The sequence below is a fragment of the Drosophila persimilis genome, unplaced genomic scaffold (assembly GCF_003286085.1).
Source record: "Drosophila persimilis strain 14011-0111.01,24,50 unplaced genomic scaffold, DperRS2 tig00000000-arrow-pilon, whole genome shotgun sequence".
Lineage (NCBI taxonomy): Eukaryota > Metazoa > Arthropoda > Insecta > Diptera > Drosophilidae > Drosophila > Drosophila persimilis.
This window is the reverse complement of record NW_020825288.1, coordinates 17,566,976-17,592,100: the sequence shown is the minus strand read 5'-3', so window position 1 is coordinate 17,592,100 and position 25,125 is coordinate 17,566,976. Positions and strand designations below refer to the sequence as shown.

The 25,125-nt window shown below is 44.7% G+C and overlaps 1 protein-coding gene across 4 annotated transcripts; it reads left to right on the top strand.

Moving 5' to 3' along the window:
- The first annotated feature begins 559 nt into the window (after nt 1-559).
- LOC6588007 (endoplasmic reticulum aminopeptidase 2) lies at nt 560-25,067 on the top strand. Of its 4 annotated transcripts, none has more exons than XM_026994947.1 (13): nt 560-655; nt 4,496-5,026; nt 15,891-16,031; nt 19,443-19,583; nt 19,662-19,744; nt 19,857-20,065; nt 20,389-20,569; nt 20,633-21,995; nt 22,561-22,703; nt 22,763-23,025; nt 23,089-23,218; nt 23,277-23,648; nt 23,712-25,067. In XM_026994947.1, exons 2-13 carry the CDS (start codon nt 4,873-4,875, stop codon nt 23,865-23,867), a joined length of 3,336 nt encoding a protein of 1,111 aa, XP_026850748.1. In that variant the 5' UTR covers nt 560-655; nt 4,496-4,872; the 3' UTR covers nt 23,868-25,067. The 4 variants fall into 4 exon arrangements, with proteins under 4 accessions (XP_026850748.1, XP_026850747.1, XP_026850749.1 ...); XM_026994946.1 differs by having other exon boundaries at nt 19,395-19,583; XM_026994948.1 differs by lacking the exons at nt 560-655; nt 4,496-5,026 and adding an exon at nt 15,485-15,743 and having other exon boundaries at nt 19,395-19,583.
- Nucleotides 25,068-25,125: the final 58 nt, after the last annotated feature.

The window sequence follows — 25,125 nt, the reverse complement described above, 5'->3', positions numbered from 1 at the left end:
TGGGTAAGAGTTGGGGGAGGTTGGGGTGTTTGGAATAGTTGCCTCATTCGGCCGGCTTTTCTCTCTCTCTGTTGGGCTCTCCCTTATCCTTGTGCAGCTTCCCATGGAATTTCGCTGCAAAAATTCTGACACAGGACCAAAGGAACTTCTTCAGAGAGAGGAGCAAATGCAAAGCTCTCTCTCTATCTCTCTCTCTAGAGAGAAAAGCTCTCTCTTTGATTTTAGTCAGCTGCCAGTGGATTTTCCGACTCGTCGTTTCCTTTTCAATCAGAAAGAGTTTATCCTTCGTGCTTGATGGACGCCTTTTGTTCGCGCTTGTGCCAGCCTTCAGAGAAACAAAAAATATCATTTTCAATCGTATGAAACTTATTGTTATTGAAGCATTGTTTCGTTTTCCAATTTGTTTGCCCGACCCCCGCTCTCGCCCCCTCCATACCGTCAATGTTTGTGTGTGAAAATCCGTGAAAAAATCAAGTGAATTTCCCCCCACATAAAAGTGTCGTGTCGTGTGTCCCCACATTCTCCATATCATATATAAATATAGTATACGGAACGAGAGTATATGTGCATATACTATATTGCATATTTGGCGCCTAAAACTGTCAAAATAAGCGAAGGATACTCGCCCAGGCAGGCATTGTGTCGATTGTTATAGGTAAAGCACACTGTACCTACTGTAAATATCCTATTTCTGTTCCTCCTACTGCCTGCCCACCCGCTGACATTGACAGTGACTCTGACAAATGTGTTGGCCATGTTTACTTGGTGGCTTAAACAAGTTAATTGCCGTGCGCCAGACACAAAAACCAACAGCAAACAAAGCGGCAGAGGCTCCTCCTCCTCCACATCCAAGTCCAGCTCCTGTCACAACTCTAACTCCACCTCCACCTCCGACTCCGACTGCGAGTACTCTTTGTGTCCTGCTGCGCCCTTTGGCTGTGGCGGTACATGTGTTCATCACTTATTCAGGCTGATTGTTGGCATTAAATATTAAAGGACGGCTGTGCAGGATATGTATGTCCTGCTTATGAGCAGGCAGATCGAACAGAACTACTCGCAAAGAGAGGAGACCAGAGACCCTTTACTGCCTGCCCAGGCTGGTGCTAAAAATAAAACGTGACACCTGCAAAAATGTGCCTCAATGTACGCACACCACCTACTAGCCACCTTGCCACCCACTCATCCACCCCCCCATTCATGCCCAACCCTCACAGGCTAATGGCCTTGGCTGGCTGCCTGGCTGCCTGGCTGCCAGGCAAAGGCATAACTAGTTAAGGGATTTGCTCCAAATGGGACTCGACGGGCACTCGATTCTGCTCTGATTGCTCTGTCAGCAATCGAATGCTGCAGCATGCTGATTGGCCTCCCCCACGCACTCCCTTCCTCCAGCCTGCAGCCTCCTGCTGCCTGCTGCCTGCTTCCTGCTGAACGACCTTCAATTTGGCATGCATATTCGTGTAGCATATATCGTAATTAATAATGCCAATTTCCCCCTAAAAGCTTTCCCATCCATCCCATCCCTGGTCAAAAGCTGCAAAAATGCATCCGGTTCGAGAAAAATGCATACAATGGATAGCAGAAAAGGAAGGAACATAAGCGAACTATTTGGACATACTTTAGAGGAAAAGACAGGACTTTCGGATATAATAAGCTATGTGATCATATATATTTTTTGGATTTAGAAGGTGGAACCAGTATAGTTCTGATAAAAATCTTTATCCATACCTGTAAACTGTTTATTAAAAAAAATAAAAATTGTGGTACCCACAATTCTGTAGCTATAAAGCTGATATGTGGTTAAATTAAACATAATACCAGTATCTACCTATCGACGAAAAATCATCATGATTGAATAACTTTGACAGTCAGAGTGAGGCACAAAAGTACACATCTTTTTACTAGGTACAAGTATTTTTTTTCGCCATCTCGATCCTGGTCCCTTTGCCTTGCTATTTATAGCCACGATGCGACACACCGGAAGTAACGTAAAACGTAACAAATGACACTTTGGGGCACAATTTGCACACGTGTCGCATACGCAATTCACACACACATACAAATATGTACATGCAACACACACACACACAAGCGCATGCTCCTCTTCTGCTATATGCCACGTTAACATGCCTCGTTGCCTGTTTTTTGGTTGCATTGTCCTGTGCTCTGTCCGGTCCGACTCTGGCCCTGGACATGTACAATGTCCACTCGTTTTTCTGCGCCCTCCTTGGTTTCATGTTTTTTTTTTGTATGCAACGAGGGCGCAGCAAGGAACAAAAAACAACATGGAAGAAAATCACTAAACAAACTGACGCCATTTTGCCATTAATCCCGACCACTTTATGGGCCGAGCAAACAAACAAACTTGCCCCCCAAGCTATGCAGTTGATACCCTATAATAGGAGAGGGGTATCTGGATATTCGTTATGGTTTCTGGAAGGTACTTGGGATTTGATTAAGAAGAATTGCAGATTGGAGTGTATTGAAGAACTTATCTCTCTATTATAGAAAAATGTTTTGTGTCATCATCGTCCTATAATGTACTTATATTGGCGCCAGCTAGCGAAGCGAGTGAGCCGGGGGTTGGCGCACGAGTGAAGCGTCTGTGCAGGTTGTTTGCCGCATAGTAATATCATATAATAGTTAATCACAGATCCTTATTATGTTGGAAAGAAAACAGAAAGAAATCATCTGGTGAATACACGAAATCTATGTGAAAGAACCCTTCCATATCAGATGTTTCGACCCAACAGTTAAAGTTCTTCCAATCTGTGTATTTCAGATTCATTTTACTAGCTTTCATGAAGTACCTCTTTCGATCCTGCATCTGCATACGCCTCAGTAGTAATCCTTTACTTTCCGTCCTTTCTCTTTTCTCTAATCAATCCTACGCCAGGGTATGTCCAATTCGTAGCTAAAACATTCCCCTTGCAGACGTACATATGTATTCCATTGTTTGGTCTATTCATTTTGGTGTTTTTTCCCCTTTGTTTTGCCTCCATTATGCTTTACTTTGTTGCGGCATGTTTATTTTTGAGTTTGGCCCCAGTCCGATCCCAGCCAGTTCAGGACCAAAGTTGGTTAATGGTAGGACTGTCTGAAAGGTTTATGGCCCGTCCAGCTCCCATTTCCCATTTGCCAATTCCTAGTTCCTTTATTACGTTGTGTGTTTTACCAACAGCAAACACAATTGCCCTGGCTGGCCCCTGAACCCGTACTCGCCTCGACTTTTGTTTCAAGTGCTGCCATCAAATGGAGTGGCCAAACCACCACTCTGCGACTCGGATTCGCATCCCCATCCGCGTATTCCAGTGCTCCATTTAACTGGGTCTAGTGCTCGGGAGTCTGGGTACCCATTCCTCATCCTCATCCTCATCCTGGTTCTGGCTCTCCTTCTGGTCGTCGTGCATTGAACTGCTCTCGGTTACCTCTTCGATATTTTCTTACAGCGGGGCATGTGGCAGGGAGGAGGGAGTTCCCTGTCCAGGGCTCCTCCTTCTGGCGCTTTGTGGCGGCTGCCTCTTGCAATTATTGTTGTGCCCCCAACCCGCGCCCACATGGGTGATCCCCTTCACATTTGATGTGCATTTGCATTCGTGGCCCTCAGGCTATCGAATGCTTTTTAGTCCACGACATTGTCATTGTTGTTGCTCCCTTTTTTTCTTCTATTACACTTTTTTTGCCTTGCCACAAAGACCACTCCCACTCTGGAGTGCAACGGGGGAGAGGATAGAGAGGGGACAGCCATGGAGTCCGAGTGCGAGTGCTTTTATTAAAGTTTTTCGTATTGTTTGCCTTCCACAATGTCTCCTCTGGCAGCGACACCCAACACCCAACACCCGACCAGAAAGACGACCAGAAGTGGCAGTGGCATCAGTTGCAGTCTGCATCGTGCCACAGCCAGAGCGAAAACACAGATATAGCCTCCTCTTGTGCGGCGGGGCTTCTTGTTCGCCTTTGTGTGTACCTTTGTGTGATTTCCTGCTTTCCTGCCACAGGAAGTTGCTGTCTAACAATAACTTCAAGAATTCTGAATGCGTTGGCAGTATTTCAAATAGGACAAATATTTCTTATTAATTTTTGTTCAGCTAAATGGAGCAGGCACGGCACATGATTGTTGTCTGTAGAGGCCACACGAATACAGGAGAGCTACTTCAGAAGGATAGCGTTTAAAGCTCACTAATACCAAGACATTATCACACATTCAAGGCGCTTTGGATTTGTGCTTTCCTCAGTCTTTCCTTGTAGAGTATTGAATATACAAGCCATTCTATTAAATGCATCTCTTATTAAATTTTGTAACTATAGAATAAATTATATCATGAGATCTCCTCTCTCTTTAAGTGCATCTCATATTTGAAGAGCTTTCACATGCACACGACTCACGTACACAAGAAAGCTTTTGGCATTAATTGCTTTCAAAGTGCACCAATACCAAGACATTAACACACATTGAAAACTATTAAAGTTCACTATTTCCGCATATTTCTCTTTACAGTCTCTACAAGAACCACAAGAACGAATTACATACATATGTAAAACACCAGGAACTGGACCAATTTTTAATCAAAAAAACGAAACGAAACGAAACAAAACACACAAAAACAATCAACAATCTACTCACCGACCTCTTGCTAGACTTCTACATTCTATATACTCGTATACTCGAAGTCCATAATTTGGAAGAACCTTTTGTAACGACAACTTTTGGATAAACATATCTCTAGACGAAATCGAAACCCCATCCCCCGTCAGGAAAGGAAAGAAGAGGAGTGTCCTAGCCCCGTCCATCGATAACCCATTCCCCAGGAAGTGTAACCAGAGAAAGCATCCAAGACGGCGCCGCTTAAACCGCAAGCCTACAAAATTGGTCGAATGTTATGTTGTGGCTTCTGTTGTGGCAACATGTCGAAAAGGGATTACAAAGTTGCCACCACGGATGGCATCGAGCTGGAGCCGTTGGGCGGCGAAAAGAGCGACAAGGAGAAGGACAAGGATAAGGAGAAGCAAACGAATGGCGTTACCTTTGGTAAGTGTTCCATCTTAACAGCTATCCTTTATCCCTATATTGTCCTTATATACAACTGCATTGCAATTGCCTCGGGGGACACCTCTTCAGATGATCAAAGCCCTCTCACGAGCACGAGGAAAAGTGCATAATTGCACTTGTGCATAATCCGACGCTCCACGCAATTTAAACTCCCTTTTTCCCTTTTCCCTGCCAATTCTTGGCAGGCAGGGCTCCCTCTGGGATTTATTCATCAAGTTGTTTTCTTAATTACGCCAAATGCAAAACAAAAGCATTACAAATGCGACTCGTCTTCGCCGTCATCTTCCTCCTCGCAATCCACCCCGAAGGAAGCGGTTACTCATACGCCCCGTTGGACCGCACAGCCAGACCGCAGGCAAACGCAAAGTAAATGAATGTCAGCAAATGTCCCTACACTCTGCCCCAACCCCTACCTCTTAGTGTTTGCATGCCTGCCCCCTGGTCTAGGCAGGAGATTTTTCGAGATGTTTTTTACCCTGGAAATTGGAAAGTGGAAGGCTAGATGCATTTAATAGGTGAACTTACCTACTTTTTGGTCTGTTAATCCAGCAAAAAATACAAGTACAACAAATATCAACTAAAAAGCAACAAATAGACTAGCAAAAACAACATATGTTGCGACTCGCCAAAAACTGTTTATATCGTTGTTGAATTCTGGGACCGACTCATCTGCCCAAGTCATTAACGAATAGACGAAGGCGAACAAAAATTGAAATGGAATTTGTTCCGGATGCAATATCCAGATAATTTCATAGTCTTTACTTTCCACAATTTCTAGACGTTCTTTCAATATTTTGGAACTGATAAATACGCAAGGATAAATTCCCATTGAAAAGGGAATCTTAAGGGATTTTACTCTTAGATGCTTTTTTGCTATCTTCTGATGGAAGTCCCAGGTATCCCCATAGTCCTAATATCGACTATCCCGTTGATGTTCTTATTTCGTTTTTCTTACATCTCTTCTTTGGATTGCCTGCAGCAACGTGGGTTGAATTTTTTCCGCTTTGACAGATGTCCACCCGAACCGGCGCCCTGCTCCAGATGGCAAAGAGGCCACAGACGGGCGGACGGAGGGACAGACGAACCAAGAAACAGGCAGGCAGCCAGGCTGGCGGGGGGTCGGTGGTTGGTCGGTCTCCTCATGCTCTTTAAGCTGTCAGCAATTTCTGGAATTTTGAGCTTTCAATTGGGGTTTCTTTCGGCTGAAAGGCACCCCAGGAGGGGAACCTCAATTGCGGCAATAATATGCGCCAAATGAAGGGTTCGTCTGGGGAGATGAGATCGATTTAATATATATATAGAGAATGAGACATAGTCTGGAAGGGTGCTGTATTATATTTATAGAGCTTAAAGATACAACTGATTAGACGTTCCACCCCAGAGCTAGAGAATTGTCATTCCAATACCTGCTTTTAATGCTGGTTCCACTTAAACAGCCCCAAAGCCATCGTAATCATACATTAATCTGTCATATCCTTATCCCTTTCCATCCCTCTATCAACGGGGGTGCGGGGGTACGGGCTTGCTATCAATATACGTATCTGGCGACACGTTAAACACAAACATATGCAAATCATGTTGACTTTATCAAGGCAACACATCGCTGCCACTTGGGCATGCCGTGGGCCAAAGTGGGACACAAGAAGGCGCCAGTCTCGGCCCCGCGGCTCAACAATCCCCTCCTCATCCTTGGGGCGGCAAATCAGTGTCACGGGAACAGGACGTGGACGTGTGCTCGTGTCAGCCTCAGCATCAGCGAAGCAATTAAGGATGCATAAAGTGGAGTAACCACTTGACTCCACCCCCCCACCACACAGCCGCAGCAGGGCCACAACTGCCACAACTGCCACAGCTGCCACGTGGATACGAGATGTTTACCTGTGACGTAATGTGGTTTAACCTTTGTGCAGGTCACTCTCCCTTCGAGAAGGCACATGATCTGACATGTGCATGTGCTTGAAGGGGGAATGAATCTGGGGTTTCCCTGGGATCCAGATGTAATCAATTTAGCAATCATCCTTTGAGGATGGATTCCATAAGAGGATGAGGATAAGTAATCTGAAATGACTTAAGTTCTAAGTCCTGTAGTTCTCTTGTTTAAATATGGCAAACAACATAAAGAAATGTTTTTCTTAGAACACGACTCTTATAAACCATCCAACAAGTGCCGAAATCTCTCAGCGCTCTGCCAACAAGTGCTGAAATCCCTGAGGGTTCTGCAAACATGAGCTGCAATCCAGCAGAGCAGAGTTCTTTAGACTTTGCTTTTGAGCTCCAAAGAAGTTTACACATTCTTGGGGCTGCCGCTGCCACCCGTCTAAGGGTTAAGCAAGGAGGCGGTTGCTGTGGCTGTTGCTGTTGCTTTTGCTGTTGCTGCTGACGTTGATAATTGCAGGATGCGTTGCGTTGATTGCAGGCTGAATGGGGCTGGGGACACACACACCCTCTTGAGCACTTGAGGCGGGGGCTTGACTCGAATAAAGAATTCCTGCCTGCCTATCCGGGAGTGCATCAGCGAGATAAAATGGGTCCACAAGAAACAATTGAAGTGGCAGGAGTCTATCCCCGTCACTCTCCCCCTCTCCCTCTCCCTCTCTCTCGCTCTCTGTGTCCATGTGGAAGAGTGAAAGTAAAGGATACATAGAAATGAAATGTGTTTTTGGGTCAGGCAACTTCAAAACTCAGAAGAGTCGGAAACGAGAGAAAAGTAAAGCAAAGGCTTCGGAATGTGGCAGGAAGAAGGCATGAGGCATGAGGCATGAGGCTGGCAGGCGGCGGAAAACAAATGGCGAATGGCAAATGGAAAATGGAAAACGGTAACATTTCTGACTGACAAGCGCAACGGAGTCGGGAGAGCCGAGTCAGGCCAAGTCAACCCGTCAAAACGTCAGTGCGAGCAACAATTTATTGTTGCGAAATGGCGCAGGCAAAACACAATTAAATGCAACTACAAAGGACCCAAGGATCTCCCCTCCAGCCACAGCCTCCCAGCCAACCAACGACCCAGCCGCCCACTGGGCGCGTAATTAAATGGAAATGGAAAATGGAAAATATTGCCAGGGGCCGACTCGCTGGGAACATTCGCACTCATTCTGGCACTGGTACTTCTTGAGGGCCCAGGCACTTGAGGGCCTGCCAAGCCACGAGCACATTTGGTTTTTATGGTTTTACTCTTGCCCAGAAAAAGGGGTCTCTAGGACATGCCACCTCTGTAGGATTATAATTATGGTATCCTAAACGGAGAAGCTGTTCTAATGCTTTGGGATTCGATTTTAAAGCTGATCAGGTAACTGTATAGAAGTGTTCGAGTACCTTCTCAGAAACCTTTAAGCCCCTTCATGCATCTCCTCGTACCGTGTGTAAGGGTATCCAACCTCCCCTAAGCCTTTTTCCGGCTTATCCTTCCCCAAGCTGTGGCAGTCCCCGAGCTCTGGGGGCTCTGCTGAGCTCGGTTTCTGCACAATTAGTTCGACAACAACTCGGTTTCCGCCTGAGTTGATCCCAATGCCATTCATACTGGTATCGATTGCTTAACCCCTATGCACAGCCTTAACCCTCTCTGGTTAACCACTCGAGCTGAACTTTTTTCCGATTTGCATTGTTTGCCCCAGCAATGGGCCCAGGAGTGGCCCTCGAACACGGTCTGCCAATTAATTAAACCAATGGCAAATGCCTCAAATTGAGTGTGCAAATATCCTCAAATGCCTCCTTCCTCCAAATATAACTCATTTCCATATCAAACAGAGAGTGGGTATGATACGAGGGCTCTCAATGATATTGATATGGTTGACTTATTCCAGATTTATTTTCAGGGGGGAAAGAAACTCCTGAGATTTGGGGCACATGGTTCGAATACTAATTGTATCTATACAGATGTGTGACATTCAAAAATCCTAAGAACCAACGAAGCATAGGCTCATATATCTATATGATCCTGGCTTTTAGGTGCAAAACTAAATCTACTACAGTTGCTGACTCCTGAATCCTGGCAAATTTAATCAACTTTGATTACCGCCACATATATGAAGAACTCACTATCAAACATATCTTTTCTCTTTGGTTGGATTTACCTTTTTTCCATCTAGAGAGCACTGGGTCGAAATTTTGGGGTCTTTTCAAAGCTGCTAAATTGAAACTTTTGATCAGTAATAGTTTTTCGATATCTGTCCCACTTTTTGTCTGTTGACTTTAACAATTTTGTATACCATAAAGCTTAAAGAGCGACTTTATCTGTGTGATTATTTCGATTTTCGCCACATTCGGGCCATTTAGTGACCGCATCGAACAAGCCCTTAAACGAGAAATTACAAGGTTCGACTGCCCGCCCCAGTCCCATTTCAGTGCCACCACCGGGCCAGGGAGAGGGGCACAATCGCACCCTGCCACGGCCACACGAGGCAGCAGCACACACAGCAGTTCCAGTGGCAGCGGCAGTAAGAGCTGCAGCAGTAACAGCTTAAATTTATTGATTGTTTCATAAACAGCGATTATTTAACCACCGTATTTCTATGGGCATTCGGCATTCGGCATTGCCCCTGCCCCCGTCCCAGCCCCAGCCCCAACCCCAGCCCCATTCTCCCTCTCAATCCCATTTACATCCCCCATTCCGTGCCCCAAAAGTCTGTCGGACGGCAAACACTTGTGGCCATCTTCGGTGTGTGTACAACCAGTTAAGGTCCCAAGGCTATGGGCGACACTGGGGGTTTTTCTCCATACATTTCGATTCCACACATATGGGTTCAATACAAGATACTCGTGCGATGCGTTGGGGCGAGTGGGGTTGGTGTGGCACATGACAAGTCACAAGTGCGGGCAGTAAATTTGCATGCGACAGCAAATACTCAATAGTCGGCAGGGCCCTTGGTGGGCAGACGGGTGTCGAATGGCAAGAGGATGGGGCACGCTGTTGAGTAACTTGGTTAACACGAGGTCTGGTCTGGTCTGGTTTGGGAGGCCACAATTGAAAAGGGAAACGCAGCGAATCGAACCAGAATCGAGACCAACATTGAGGCAACATCATCGTATGCATCGAATCGACTTTTGTCTGTGAAGGCAGTGGAAATGTGCCCCGTATGCAGTTTATTTCTGCCCCCAGACCGGGGCAGGGTACAAGAAGTTGGTTGGAGTTTCTCTGCGACTTCGTTCCAGATGAATAGCTCTATGAAATGTTTAGGCATTGAGACCATAACTAGAGTAAATTCTAAGGGATGAAACGTTGTTCCTTCTTAAAGGAAGTGCTTTCTGGATTGATCTTCCTTCGAGCATATCCTCTACAGGGTATACAAATCTCGAAAAATTGAATTCAAAATTTGTCAACGCTTTAATCTCGCCGAAAAAGTAGGCGTTTGATGGGGCGCGGTTTTGCCTAATGAACACGATTCAGACAGAAGGGAAAACTTTAGACTAACGTGACGAAGAATTTATTGAGTTAAGCCGCTTGAATGGGGTGGTGGGGCGGTTGCTGGGGGAGGCAGAGCATCCCCATTTTCACCGCCACCGACCCGTGGTGGTGTGTTGTTGCCTGCAAAAGTACCAGCCAAAGTGTACATGTATCCATTCGAGGAGAAACTTTGACTTGCCGCTGAATTTGTCGCATTTACAGAGCAAAAAAAAAACGGAAAGGAAAACTCAAACTCAAGAAGTCGAAATGAGATTTCGTTTGCCGGCAAAAGTTCTTTAAGAAAACCGAATTACCATTTTGGTTGAGCGGCGGCTTTGTGCTCCATTTGTTGATTGTTTTTCGCAGTAGCCAGGGGAGGCGCTCTCTTGCCCAGAAGTAGGCAACACAAATCATCAGGATAGGAATAGGAACAGGAATCATCAGCATCAAAGCATCGTAAATCTCAAAGGACAGGCTGGAGCTGGGTGAGGAGATGAAATGAGCGGAAATGATATGTTAAAGCACAGAACCGAAAGCCCATCCCATCCCTTAAACGAGAACTGTTCTAATGATGATCCCACTCCACGAACAAGTCGAATGCCATGGATGGTACACGAACACTATTTGGCCAAAAACACATGATAAACAACACTGCATTTTCGACGGTGGGGGGCGAGGGGGAGAAATATCTGTTTGGAGGCAGGGCTGCTGCTGTTTAAGGGTTGCAATATTTACCGCTGGCTTTCGTTTGCCTGGCAACACTCTACAACACACTGTTGTTTCTTCTCTTTCTCCTCCCCAAAGCATCGCCTGCGAGCGGGGGGGGACAAAGAGCACACGCGAGGGGTCCATAGAAATTTCATTTTCATTTTTGCAGGTGAGCAAAATTTACTCAGAGAGGAAGAGCATAGCGAGAGAGAGAGAGAGCGCGAAAGCACACATGCGCATGGACACCCATTAGGGTTGCACTCTCTCGCACTTTCTCTCAGGGTTGGAGCCCTTGGAGGACGACACGCTCTGCAGGCGGCTCGCAGCAGCGGCAGCATCCAGTTGGAAAATGTACGCGCACTCAAACGCAACAAAAAGCGCGTGACAAAACGGGAACAGCACCACACACAGAAGGCGGAAAGAAAGGCAGAAAGAAGGAAACAGCAAGGAATATTCGGCAAAAGGCACACATACTCACACACCCACACTCACACACTACGAAACGAATGCGTCGCGTGCTTCCCCAAATCCCCAATATCCCCATCCTTCAACACCACCCTCTGCTGCTGCTGCTCCTGCTGCTGTGCGTGTCTATAGAGTGAAAGAGAAAGAACGAAGTTGCCGAAAAGAAAGAAAAAAGTGAATAACGGTACAAATCAATTGCTGTAAATAAAAAGTAATTAGCAATTAGTTTTTTTGTGTGAAAAGTGTGCAAAAACCGCATACATTTATTCTTTGAAATCAATGAATATAAGGACCCACGTCATTTCCGATACGAACTCGTTCCCAATATGAATTGAAATGAACCCAATGCCAGATCCAACAAAGCCAGCAACAAGCTCATCATATTTACAGTTACAGTCACTAATCGGAAGAATAGACGAAACAAGCAGAAGAGGGAGAGAGCGGTGCTCAAATGTCGCCTCAGGAACAGAACTAATTGAGCCCACAAAAGCGAAATGGAATAATGAACGGTTCTGCTCTGTCGCCCCCTGCCTGTCGCCATTTGGCGAGAAAGCGAGAATGCAGCTGAGAGCCATAGAACCGCAATTCAGTCAAGTGTCAAAGCTAGCAAGGAAAAGGGGGAAAAAAGGAGCAGCTGAACGGTGAAAAAAGCAAAAAGAAGAGGGTAAGCAGGCACAGCGAGAAAAGGAGCGGGAGACGTGAAGAAGCAGCATAGAAGAGGACTGGAAAGCGCACTATTGACATATATATGCGCGCATACAAAGAGAAGTACCGCTGCCGCTGCTGCTGCTGCCGCTGTCGCTGTCGCTGTCGCTGCCGCCGCGGAGCGAGCGAAGAAAACGCGGCATAAGACAAAACAGGAAATTCACTTATACAGTCGCACACACTCATACACCCACACACACGCAGTTGACGCATCAAAAAGGAAAATTCGCGCTGTTGAGCTTTTTGCATTTTGACATTTTCAAAACACTGATTTCAATGCGAGAGAGAGGCTCTCTTTTTGGAAACTTCCATGACATCCGTTCTCTCTCTCTCTCTCTCTCTCTCTCTCTCAATGCCGCTCTAAGCTCGTTCTGCGTTTTTTTTTCTTGTCCGCCAACAACAATGCCACGAATGAGAAAATGAGAATGTAAACAAATAAATGCTGGAAAATAAAACAAGAACAGAACACTAGCTATTTGGGTCGAAACGTTTGATACCCTTCAAGAAGTGACTTCATAGCGTTTCAAAAGACAATTGCCTATTGCAGCTATTGCAAGTTTTCATGAACAGTCATGAGCAGGAGGCGTAGAGGTCCAAAAGGAGGTTTTTGAAGTGGAAATTATTCTTAATATATCGCTGATATAACTTTGTTTTGGGACTAAATGCCACAGCCAATTTGTATCTGATATATTTTCCTTTTTAGCCATTTTGGACACATAGAGATACCATGAAATTCCTTCATCACTGTCGAGCACTTCCTTCCGCTCCATTTATTCTTCTTGCATTCCAGTACGACCCAAATATTGAATTCCCGATCATCCGAAATTGAGATATGCACATATGTATGTACTCCGACAGGCAGAGTATGCATACATACAAGTATGTACATGTGTACATAAGTAATTAAAAGGGAATTGTGAGATGCATTAGCACTATTCTTGCGTGCCCTAGCCGCAATTTGGTAAGAGGGGAACGGAAAAAATTAATAGAGCGGCTCTGTTGCTGCATTGGCACCAGTCACGAAGGCCAACAAAGAGAGAAAGAGAGAGAACACGCTATACTATAATGTTTTCCAATACAATCATGTTATAACCACGTCCTACTTGTTCAACTTGGATTTTAATCCCGGCATTGGCATTAATAATTGTTTAGAGCGAGGCAGAACGATGTGTTTAACCTCTCGCTCGCACTGCCTGCTAACCTAGCAGTTACCAACCGCCATCTTCCCGCTATGACGCCAGTCGGCAACGGTAAAAAGCGGCTCAAAACAGAGCCAAAGCTCATTCTTGAGGATTATAACCAGGGAGTTACTTTTTAGAATTTCAATTCAATTATTCTAGAGAGTTTAATCTTTGCGTGTTGCTCCAAAAAATTCTGAGTCAAGACTTTAGTTTGTAGCTTTTTACAAAATTTTTATGATCTAATGATTATGTCGAAAAGCACTTATGGGTGCCGACGACCGCGACATCGTCGACGGGCTCAGTGGATTCTTGGGTTTGCTTTCACGCTATATTTTACCTTATGCATTTTATTATTATCATATTATATTGAAATGTTGGGGTTTTCAAATACTTCTTCCATTCCATTTTCTCACTTGCTGAATGGCTTCTCTTTTGATTGCTTTATTCTATTACTATGTCGAAGGATATATATATAAAATGTGGGATCTGTCGTGTTGTGACGTTGTTTCTAGCAGGGTAGTAGTTTGCCGGAATCCTCGTGGATATTAACGTAGTGGACTCACATCTCCCCAAACCACCTCTATATTACTAAAGGAATAAGGAAATACGAGTAGAGTAAAAGTAACATCTTTTATTTAGCAGAACCTCTTATTTAATCCTACTTGTATGTCTTTATTCAGCTAGAGGTGGTAATATAGAGTTGGTAATATAGAGGTGGTGTGATGAAATAGCTGATTCTGATGATTCTGGTGATTCTGATGTCTAGACGGTCTGTTAGACCGATCTCAGAGCTATTTTCAAATCTCTCTCGAGATATATTAGCAAACTAATTGTAATTGTAATAATTCTATTGAATTGATATTAAGCTTTCCAAATATTTTGCGGATGAAAGAAGTTTGCAACGAATTACCGCTGCCGCATGGCGCACTTTTAGGAAAGGCTAGAGACTAGTCTACTTATCGAGGAAGTAAATAAGTTAATAATAATAAGTAAATAATATTACATAAATAAATATATATTAAATATTTGCTGAAGTTGGGGCAGAGTCAAAATGTTATTTTGGCCTCTACGTGTGACCGCTCGACGAGCCTATAGATAGGGCACTGCAATCAGTGCCACTGCGTCAGATAGCAACCGCTGATTCATATTCTGTGCTTTATCTGCCATTTGCTGATTGGCAAGTGCCTCAAATCTACTCGTAGTTGGTGGCTCATTCCAACATTTCTGGTACCAGAGACCTTAACCACGAATTATGTCTGGATGATGCTTCACGAAACAAACTTCAGGCTCAAGTGCTCGTCAAAGGCAGACACAGAAATGCAGATATACCTACTCCTACTATTCTATACAAAAGCCGGCTAACACAGAGCCTGCGAGAGAGAGAGAGAGAGATGGCTGCACATTTTGGGGGGTTGATTTTTGGGCGTTGAAAGCGCTTTTCACTAATTCAATGCGACATTGAAAATTGCGAAAAGTGCGGTGCGGCTCTGTCTGCAATCTCTCAGAAGGGGGGGAAGTGGAAGCGAAGGCGGAGGCGGAGGCGGACAGGGTGCCAGACGAGAGCGGACGTCTGACTAGACGAAACCGGAAGGGCGTCAGCTTCTGGCTGGTGGCCAGGCCCAAAAGGAAAGCGGAAAGTAGAAAATGCTCTCCAACGGGGCCAGCCAAGTACAGAGGTTGGGGTAGGACGTGGGACGTGGGACGTGGGACGTAGGACCGACCCCCTCTAGATGACGGCATAAATTATGTATGTATATGTATATGTATTTCTGGGTAGAGCTTCATTTTTTGGCAGTCGATTTATTGGTTGGTTAAAGGGTGTAAAAAACACACAGCGAAAAAGTCTGTGCCTGTGGCCTGGGCCCCTGAATAAAATATGAAGAGCACGTGGCTGCTGCATGGGTCTGGCAAAGGGTTCGGATTCTGGGCTGTGGTCCCTGGTCCCTGGTTTCCACCTGAATTGGTCATAAAAATTGGTTCGTGATTTCCCATTTCCAGAGCAAATAGGCTGACAATTATTTGCGGTGTGTGTTTGCGGTTTGATTTTGTTCCGATCCGATACTGTTTCCGGTTTTGAGCACGATTTTGTTTACGGACACGGGCGAATAAGCGTGCGTATTGGCCGGAAGACAAAGAGAGATCGGCCCCGTTAAGATTTCGGTCGTCGGCGGTGGCCGTAGAGGCTCGAAGATTTGGCGTCGCGAGCGCATCGAAATGACAAATGATCCGGACCTCGATGACTGTGCATTTCTCTCAGGTAAGCTCCTACGCTGGGGTACAGTCCCGTCGTCCCCCGCGACAGCAATTGCAATTGCAACCATTTCCATTAAATGAATATTTAAGTAATCCCACACCCACTCTTTGTCTAGTACTTATTCAGTTTTTTTTAATTACATTTCCACAGGTGGCGAATCGAGTGGAGGCCGCCAGACGCGCACCGGAGTCGCCGTCTGCTCGCAGCGTCGGGCTCTCCTGGTGGCCGGGATCGTGCTCGGCTCCCTCCTCCTGACGGCCATCATCATTGCCTACGCCGGACCGTCGAACGGTAGGTTGAACCACGTCCATATTTACCCTTGCGCCTCCCACACCCCCCACACCCCACATCGCATTTCTTTGCCTTTGTTCCTTGCCTATTTTTTGTCGACCATTTTCCCTTCGTACTTATTTCCATTCCATCCGCAACAAAACAAAGGAAGGATGGGGTTTATCCTCGTTGCCGTCGCTCGATTATCCCCATTTTTTTGTATCTACTGTGCGCCAACGGATATGTAGTCGATTGCAAGGGGAGAGCTTTTCTGAATACAAAGAAAGAAAGAATTACGAAAATTTTGACAGTTCTGATGGGGAAAATGTAATTTAAAGAGCTCTAGTGGAAGCTCCTGTATAGCTCTGCAAATATGAAAAAAAAGAGATAGAAAAGGTGACTATAATAAAAGATTACAGAGGATGATTTTCACAAAGGTGAAAGAGTCGACAAGGAAAAAATGTCACAATTTAATTTATTTTTCAACTTATTTTATGTCAGGACAGGTCCTGTGTACAACTTCTTTTATAAAACTTACTTCTGGGAAAGTGGAATAAAAAAAAACCTATATGACTAGGATAGAATAGGATTAACAGAGCACAGGAAAAGTCCTCCTTATTATTACAATAATACTTCCATTAAAGACCCCGAGAATAAAAGATAAGCTCCTATAGAAGAACATCCAAGAATCGAATGGGAAATTAAAGGAGTAAGGGCACACCGCAGACCTTGGCCGAACTCTACTTTCTATAGATATCGATTAAGTAATGCCAGCAACAAACCCATAAAACTTTCTTCTGTTCGAACGGTGCACCGCGGTGGCTCCATAAAAGAGCTGCGGCATCATAAATCTCTATAAATGGTAATTGAATTCCGTTCGTAGTGGCGGTCACTGCGGACCATAAAGCAGCCATCCAATCAACTCCAGGGCCCTCGCCCTTGCCTCTTTTGGTGGCATGTAATATGCTTTTAACCATATTAAGTGGGGGGCCAAGGCGGAATCCATTTCATTCCGGGTATAAATAGACAGGGCTTTACCTCTGGCAGTAACTCTCGTGGTGGTGCATCGTATGACGACCTAAGTTACAGCGCCGTAGGCCTCGACCTGCATCTGTGGTGTGGTGTCGTCCCGGATTCAATTGCAGAATTATGCAAAGTGCAAACACATGCAAACTTTCTGTTGCATACTTAATGGGGCATCAGGGGGGCTAATTGCATTACCCCACGGGTCGAGCCTGGGGCTGTGGATGCATGCACGTGTGGGGGTTGTGTACACAGACATATGTCCGGGTTAAAAGCCAGGTCCAACCCTTTTCCAACTCAATTATCAATCAACATGTCCCCCAGTACGTGCAAAGTTATCTTTCGCTTCCTCCGCTACAATTAGAGTATTGATATTTCTCTTCCTGTACATCTCTATACAATACCTCATCTATACCGTATATATACTCGTATCTACTATATCTCCATCTATAAGAAACAAATATCTGTATTGTTTTTTGTTTCCTTTCATTCTTTCCCATTTGACGTTTCTGTTTCCGTTTCTCCTCCTCCGTTTCCGTATACGAAACGGCTCTTGAATATATCGTATACATATGAATATTTGAACAAAAAAATATGAAATATTTCTCTTAAATGCTTGTTTGATTGATTGGTTGAAATGTGAGTAACAATTATGCCAAATAACCGAATACTTCTAAACTGGTAATTAATCAAGACATTCTATATAACCATTTTCGGCATGTTGATGTCATTGATCATCTGTTGGTTCCTTCCTTACTATCTGTTCTGTTCTGTTCTTATCCTATTATTGTCTTAGTTTCTTACGTAATGTATGTATGTATGTATGGTCTCTAGATGATCTTTACATTAGATGGAATCGTCCTAGAAATGATGAGGACATTAAACATTGTACATACTCTACATCTCTCTTCATAGTCATCGAACATAAGTAGGTTATGTTTCTAAAATGTCATATAAAGTGGGTGAATTCATTAAAGAACCATAAAAAAACAGGGAAAATAATATTATAGAATTATTAGTAATTAAAGTATAAAATAGAATTAAGAACGGAATACAAAAAGAGTGGAATTTTCCACTATTTGTATATACGTGTGGTATGTTTTTCCTTTAGCTTTTGAGGAAATATACATAAGCACTTCCATTCCTCCATTTTGAATAGCAAAACTTTATAATTATTATATTTTTTGAGAATGAGAACATACCGAACAATCCTACTTTTACGCAGCAATAACCCCACTGCGAAACACGTCCCAAAGTTTTGGGAAATCCTTCCCGGCCCTTTTTATGGATTCCATGTTCACCTCCAGTGACCCGACTCCACTGTCATTAAATTCTTTGTATTTGAGGTGCAAAACAAGAACATTCTAGCTTGAGTGTTATATATATGTCGACTGTACGTTTGTTTTATGTCGTTGATAAGGTAAGGTAAAGGTATTGGTCACATCTCTTTTATCACACGCCTTATAACGATTTTCGTGCCCCCAACTAAGAAGTTGGTACCTGTTGAATATATTACAAATATCTCTCTATTTTATAAAAAAGATTTGGATCGTCGTCGTCGCCTGAAATTGTATTTTATTATCTGGGATCCACATTTGTATTTGTGAAAATAAAATTTCACTCGGGGACGACGATATTTGTGCGTGGAAACCATATGTTCCATACGGAACAGACTTTAAGAACACATCTTTTAGCATTAGCATTACGAATATCATTAATTCTAAGCTTTCGTGCCCATAAACCCTTCAAAAATGACCCCATATATCCCCATATACATGTATCTGGTTATATCATATGATGGAATTAATTTTTGTATTAAATACAAATTACTTGAGTTTATTTTGGGCTTTGTATGAATATTATTTCCTCCGTTCGTGTTGTAGAATTTTATGATGATTTTCTTATGATTGATACCAATTGTCAATGGTTTAGATTCATTAGTTTTCCCAATCATTCAAGCATTCAACTGGTGCTTGAATCGAGATTCATCGTGGTCCTCTCATTTTCCACTGAAGATTCGATCGGATTCGAAGCCCCCATATTTCGCGACATTCAGCCAGAAAGAAACTCCATTTGTGACACCCAAACTTGAGTTTTGTTCCACCCCTTAGATGTGCTAATGACTTGAAACGAATCCAATTATATAACTGATTTACTGCTAGCTTTTCTTTGATACCCCCTAGATGATTTTTCCCCCTTTAAACCCCCTCTTTCTCTATCTCTCTGTTGATTGTGTATAATGCAATTTGCTTTAAGATACTTAGCCACGAATCCCCCAAAATGAATTCCCCGAATCGGAGATGAGAAAGATGATTTATCGAGGACCCGTAATGATTTTTCTCTTTGGCTATCCTTTTGCAGACTGTTCCTGCGGGACGAAAACCGTGTCCGGCTATGAAACGGATGAAGAGAACAACACACAGCCCTTCAATCCGATTGCCACCAACGGGGAGCCCTTCCCCTGGCTCGAGAAGATGCTGCCCACCAGTGCCCGACCCCTCAGGTACATGGTCACCATCCATCCCAATCTGACGACGTTGGACGTCAAAGGTGAGAGTCGAGAGCGCAATTTTGCCCTGATTATAATTCGATTGTCTGACATTCATTCCGCCTCCTCTCGATTTCCAGGACAAGTCACCATCGATTTGCACATTGAGAAGGAGACCAATTTCATTGTCCTGCACATCCAGGACCTCAACGTCACCGAGAAGGTAAGCAAAGCAAAGCAAAGCAAAGCAATCCAATTAGGCCAATTAGCATCCGATTCGCGATTTGAGTGCATCCATTGATTGCTTTTATTTTCCTTTTCATTTGCCATTGCAGGCCATTGTGACCCCTGGACCGAAGGGATACGCCCTGAAGATTGTCAAGGTGCTCGAGTTTCCGCCCCGCCAGCAGCTCTACATCGAGGTGAAGGAGAAGCTCAAGAAGAAGTCCAATTACACCTTGAACCTCCGCTGGTACTCGAAACTGAATCCCGAACCGGAGGGCTTCTATGTGGACCAGTACGAGAGCTCCAATGGTGTGGAAAGGTACGGCTATAGTTAGTACTTTGTATGTCTGAATCCCAAGGGGGATATCACTTCTGCGAGTTTCGGGCCGTTACACTCCCGAAAACTTTTGTCTATAGCTCTTACAGCTAAAGAGATATCACTCTATAATTTGGCGTAGATATAAACATAGATACTATCTACGTACGCATCAACAACTTTTCAGCATAATCAGATAGTTTTAGAGATAGGAAAACGATTAAAGTTCATGGAATTTTGATCAGAAATGTCCGTAACCCTGTCAGAGTATTTTTAGCAGTAGATTTCTTATAGTTCGAGTCCATTTTGATCGCTTTATTTTACAGATTACTGGCTGCCACTGTCTTCCGACCCAATGGAGCACGACGGGCCTTCCCCTGCTTCGATGAGCCGCATGTGAGAGCCCCCTTCCGCATATCCGTGTTCCGCGATCGCTTCCACATCGGTCTCTCCAACTCCATTGTGCACACCACCGAAGATGTGGGCTTCTACATGGGCACTGGATTGGTGAGTTTCCAAAAAGATATACTAATAACCTGTGGAAAATAACTGTTTGATATTTTCCTGTAGCTTCGGGATGACTTCATTGAGACTCCTGCCCTGCCCGCCGATGCCGTGGCTTGGGTGGTGAGCGACTTCCAGCGTGAATCCCTGCAGCCCTCGGCCGCCTACATACCCACCACAGCGGCTCCCTACAGCACGGGGGCCGGTGGCAAGAAGTCCGCGCAGTTGAACAACTACACGCAGCTTAAGAGCAAGAACCCGCCCGTCCGCAACATCACTGCCCTGACGCACTCGCTCAACGTGAACCTCACGCCGCGCCAGAATCTCAGCCAAATTGCAGCGGCGGCCACCACAACGACAGCCCTGCCCGTGAGCCTCAATGGGAACGGGAAGCCCACGAATCTCACCTCCTTGTCGCAGTCGACGGGCTCCTCCATCAAGCGAGCGCCATCGTACACCTTCTATGCGCCGCGGGATCTGCTGGTCCGCTCTTCGTTTATACTCCACACATCGCGGGATGTGCTGGAGTACCTGCAGACGTGGCTGGACATTAGCTATCCCTTGACCAAGGTGGACTTTGTGGCACTGCCCTCGCTGGACCGCAACATGATCTCCTCGCTGGGCCTGGTCACGCTCAAGACCTCCTTCCTCACGGACCCCAGCTCCATAACATCGGAGCAGTACCAGTTCAGTGCCCTGCGCATTGCCGAGGCCATGGTGCGGCAGTTCTTCGGCGGCATCACCTCCCGCAAGGTGCTCAAGGACGTCTGGCTGTGGGAGGGGCTCATCCAGTACCTCGGCATCCATGCCCTCGCCCCGCTGCAGGAGAGCTGGCCCCTGAGGGAGATGTACCTGCTGAAGATGGCCACGGCGGCGCTGGACATCGACGCCATCCAGGGCTGGGACAGCATCATGAACGGCACCAGTCACGATGGCAAGAACGAGGACTTCTTTGTCCAGAAGACGGCGGCCATATTTTCGATGCTGCATACGGCCATCGGGGAGGATCGCTTCCGCGGCTGCCTGGGCTCCTTCCTCAAGGTGAACCGCTTCAAGACCGCCGAACCGACGGATCTCTGGACCATCTGCACCAAAAAGGCCAACGGCTCGAAGAACATCAAGGACATGATGACCCTGTGGACCCACCAGCCTGGCTTCCCCCTCCTCACCGTCACGAAAATGGGCAACAGCGTCTCCATATCACAGCGCCCCTTCAGGCCCGCCGACTTTCTAGCCATCCACGACGACTCCTACGACGGCAACAACTACAACAAGACCTCCCTGAATGCCACCGACATGCCCAGCACAGTGCCCCCCACGCCCCAGGGCAAGCACAAGGCGGCGCCGCACATGAAATGGATCTTCCCCGTCACCTATGTGACGGACATCAACAACGTCAGCGAAACCCTGTGGATGCAGAATGTGGATAGTAAGTTTTGGTTTTTTTACGGCTAGATGTTGACATATCCAACTTTAGATAGAAACCCCTATCTACAGCCACCTGTTCTAGAAACCTGCATAGCTCCGGAGTAAATGAGTCTTTCTTTATTGATTCTAGGATCCCATGTTTCAGTGATTCAAAGTATATCTGTGGGTCGATTTAGAACTCTAATCTGTGTCACATATATGCTAATTTTCATCGATTTCATACATTTTGGACATTTTTTCATTTTAAAACCCTTCATCTGTCTAAGCTCAAAGATATCTGAGGCTTTTATAGCTAGAGGCACTACAATACCGCAAAGAGACTCCTCTCGATGTTCAGTTGATCAAGTTTTTATCAGAATATTTAGAAATTTTGTTCTCTCATTAAACCCATAAATTTCAAAGACAGTTCAAGATAGAACCCATAGGATATAAACCTTTCCAGAAATCATTTTGATATAATCTCCTGTATATAGAACAACTCTTATAAACTCTTTCAGAGTGTCTCCACGACTATTTCCTTTCCTATAACTTTAAAATATCACTAATTGCCGAACACTTTTCTACAGTAAACTTCAATGTGCCGGAGAACGTCAAGTGGATCAAGGTGAATGCCATACAAAATGGTTACTATCGCGTGGTCTACAACGACGATAACTGGGCAAATCTCATCGAAGAACTATCCAATAATCCCAACAGATTCAGCAGCGAGGTAAGTCCAATAATCCTCCCACCGAAAGAACATCGTTGATAGATCATTTTTTCCCTTAGGATCGCTTGGGCCTGCTGTCCGATGCCTTCACACTGTGCCATGCCAATCTGCTGCCCTGCGAGATCACCATGAACATGATCCAGTATCTGCCCAGCGAAACGAACTATGGACCCATGGCCCTGGCTCTGAGGCATTTGGAGAAGTGGCGACGGATACTCAAGTACTCTGAGTGCTTCCTGATGCTCAGTGAATTCATCAAGATGAAGATCTCCACGGTTATGGAGAAGGTGGGCTGGACGGATGAGGGCGATGTGGCTGCCAGGTGAGAGCAACATTCTATTAATCCCCCAAAAAAGATCTCTGATCGATTCCTTTTGGCTTACAGATTGATGCGACCCGAAGTTTTGCTGGCATCGGTGCTGTGGGAGGATATTGATAGCATAACCAAGGCCAAGAATATGTTGAATCAGTATCTGTATTATAATGGATCGGCCATAGCGCCCAACCTGAGAGAGGTAAGTAGTTCTTAGAGTCCAGCCGGATTAGAGCTAACAAATTGCATTCATTTTTTAGGTGGTCTACACGGGCTCCATTCTCTCCGGGGAGTATATCTATTGGCAGCATTGCTGGGAGCGCTTCGTTACCCTCCAGCGGACCTCCGAGACATTCGTCGAGCGAATGCAATTGCTGCGTGCTTTGGGCAGGACCAAGGATGCCTGGCTGCAGAACCGGCTGCTGTCGCACGTGACCATGCTGCCCACAGAGGAGGTGGTGCAGGTGCTCAAGGCGATTGCTGGTACGCCCACAGGTGGGGCCATGGCCTGTCGCTTCCTGCAGGCCAAGTGGTTCGAGCTGGAGAAGCGCCTGGGACCGGGAACGATCAGCTTTGCCAAGGTGATCTCGGCCATCACCCAATACGGAGCCACAAAATTCGATTACGATGAGGTATGGCATCTCTATAGATCTCTGAAATCGTTACATGTACTAACGATTATGTTCTTCTATCAGCTTAAATCGCTGGTACATCGCTTTGGCAGGGGCCAGGGCATGTCCGTGCTGAACATGACCCTCAGCAGTGTGGCCTCCAATGTCGAGTGGGTGGCCCGATCCCAGACGTCGCTCTACAAGTGGGTGGAGAGCAACCTGCACTCGCACCGCCGATAAAGGACAGAGGAAACCCCAGGAAGAACTTCACTTCTTCTCACTCATTTGTAATTATGTTCCTCTCAGACAGACAGACGGACAGACAAACAGACAGACGGACGGATGATCTTCAGTGGATTTTGATTTCGCCGCGTAAACTATGGATCTATAATCTATACCATATCATTGCCAATCTCCTTGGTTCTCTACTCTCAACTCAAACACACACACTATAATTTTAGACACCCCTTGAAGCGAACTCAAATGTAAATTACGATCGATCAGAGGATCGGGCAGTTCTTATACGAGTATAGTTCTTATATGTGTACTATATATATATCTATTCCAATTGAGAAAACAGAAACATTTTCTATATCTACAACTGAACATAAGGATCTATCTATATATGTACTATATATTGTATATGTATGTATATTTTACAAACCGACAAAACATATTTAGAGCAATGTGGGATAAATGTAGTTCGTAAGCAGAAGAAACAAAAACAAAAGAAAACCAAAGCATATTTTTTCAGAAAAACTTAAAGAAAACAAGCCCAAGATCAACTAAGGATTGCATTCTATATATGAGAACAAAAAAAACAACAACACTGTATAGCCTATATTGTATATTAGTATTAGTGACCAGCGTGCATGTGTATTTGTGTGTGCATCAGTGCGTGTGTGTGTGTGTATGTGTGTGTATTGAAATATCACAAAAATCTTCCTTTTTGTCGAATCGAAATTAACTTATTTAATATTTAATAATTATCTAACAGAAGAAAGCCTGCCTGACACTGAAAAATGATCTTAAATCGGGGGCCTTGAATAGAGTTATTTTTAGCAGGAGTTACAAGAAGCTAAAACTTATAGAACCCCAAAGGGATATTCCAACAGATATAATTAACTAATTTTTGATTCTTTGACAGACTTCTAAGAGTATTCTTCTACACGATGTAAACTTAAAGAACCCACTAAGAATTCTTGAAAAGTTTCAACAGAATAGAAGGATAGTACTTCTAATCCTTCATTTAAAATCTATTGATGAGCAATTATTTATTAATTTCTCAAATTCCAACCATTCTTGAACAGATCTATAAATCTGTAAATCGTTGAAAGCTTGTTCTTCAGTTGAACAACAATCGATATGCAATTCTTTACAGATTTCTATGAAATTTCATTCCTAAAATACGTTGAGATCAGATCACTGTTAAAGGAGGAGTTACACGAATAATTTTCAAATAACTTATATTTTTATTAACTATTAAAGATTTTCATCT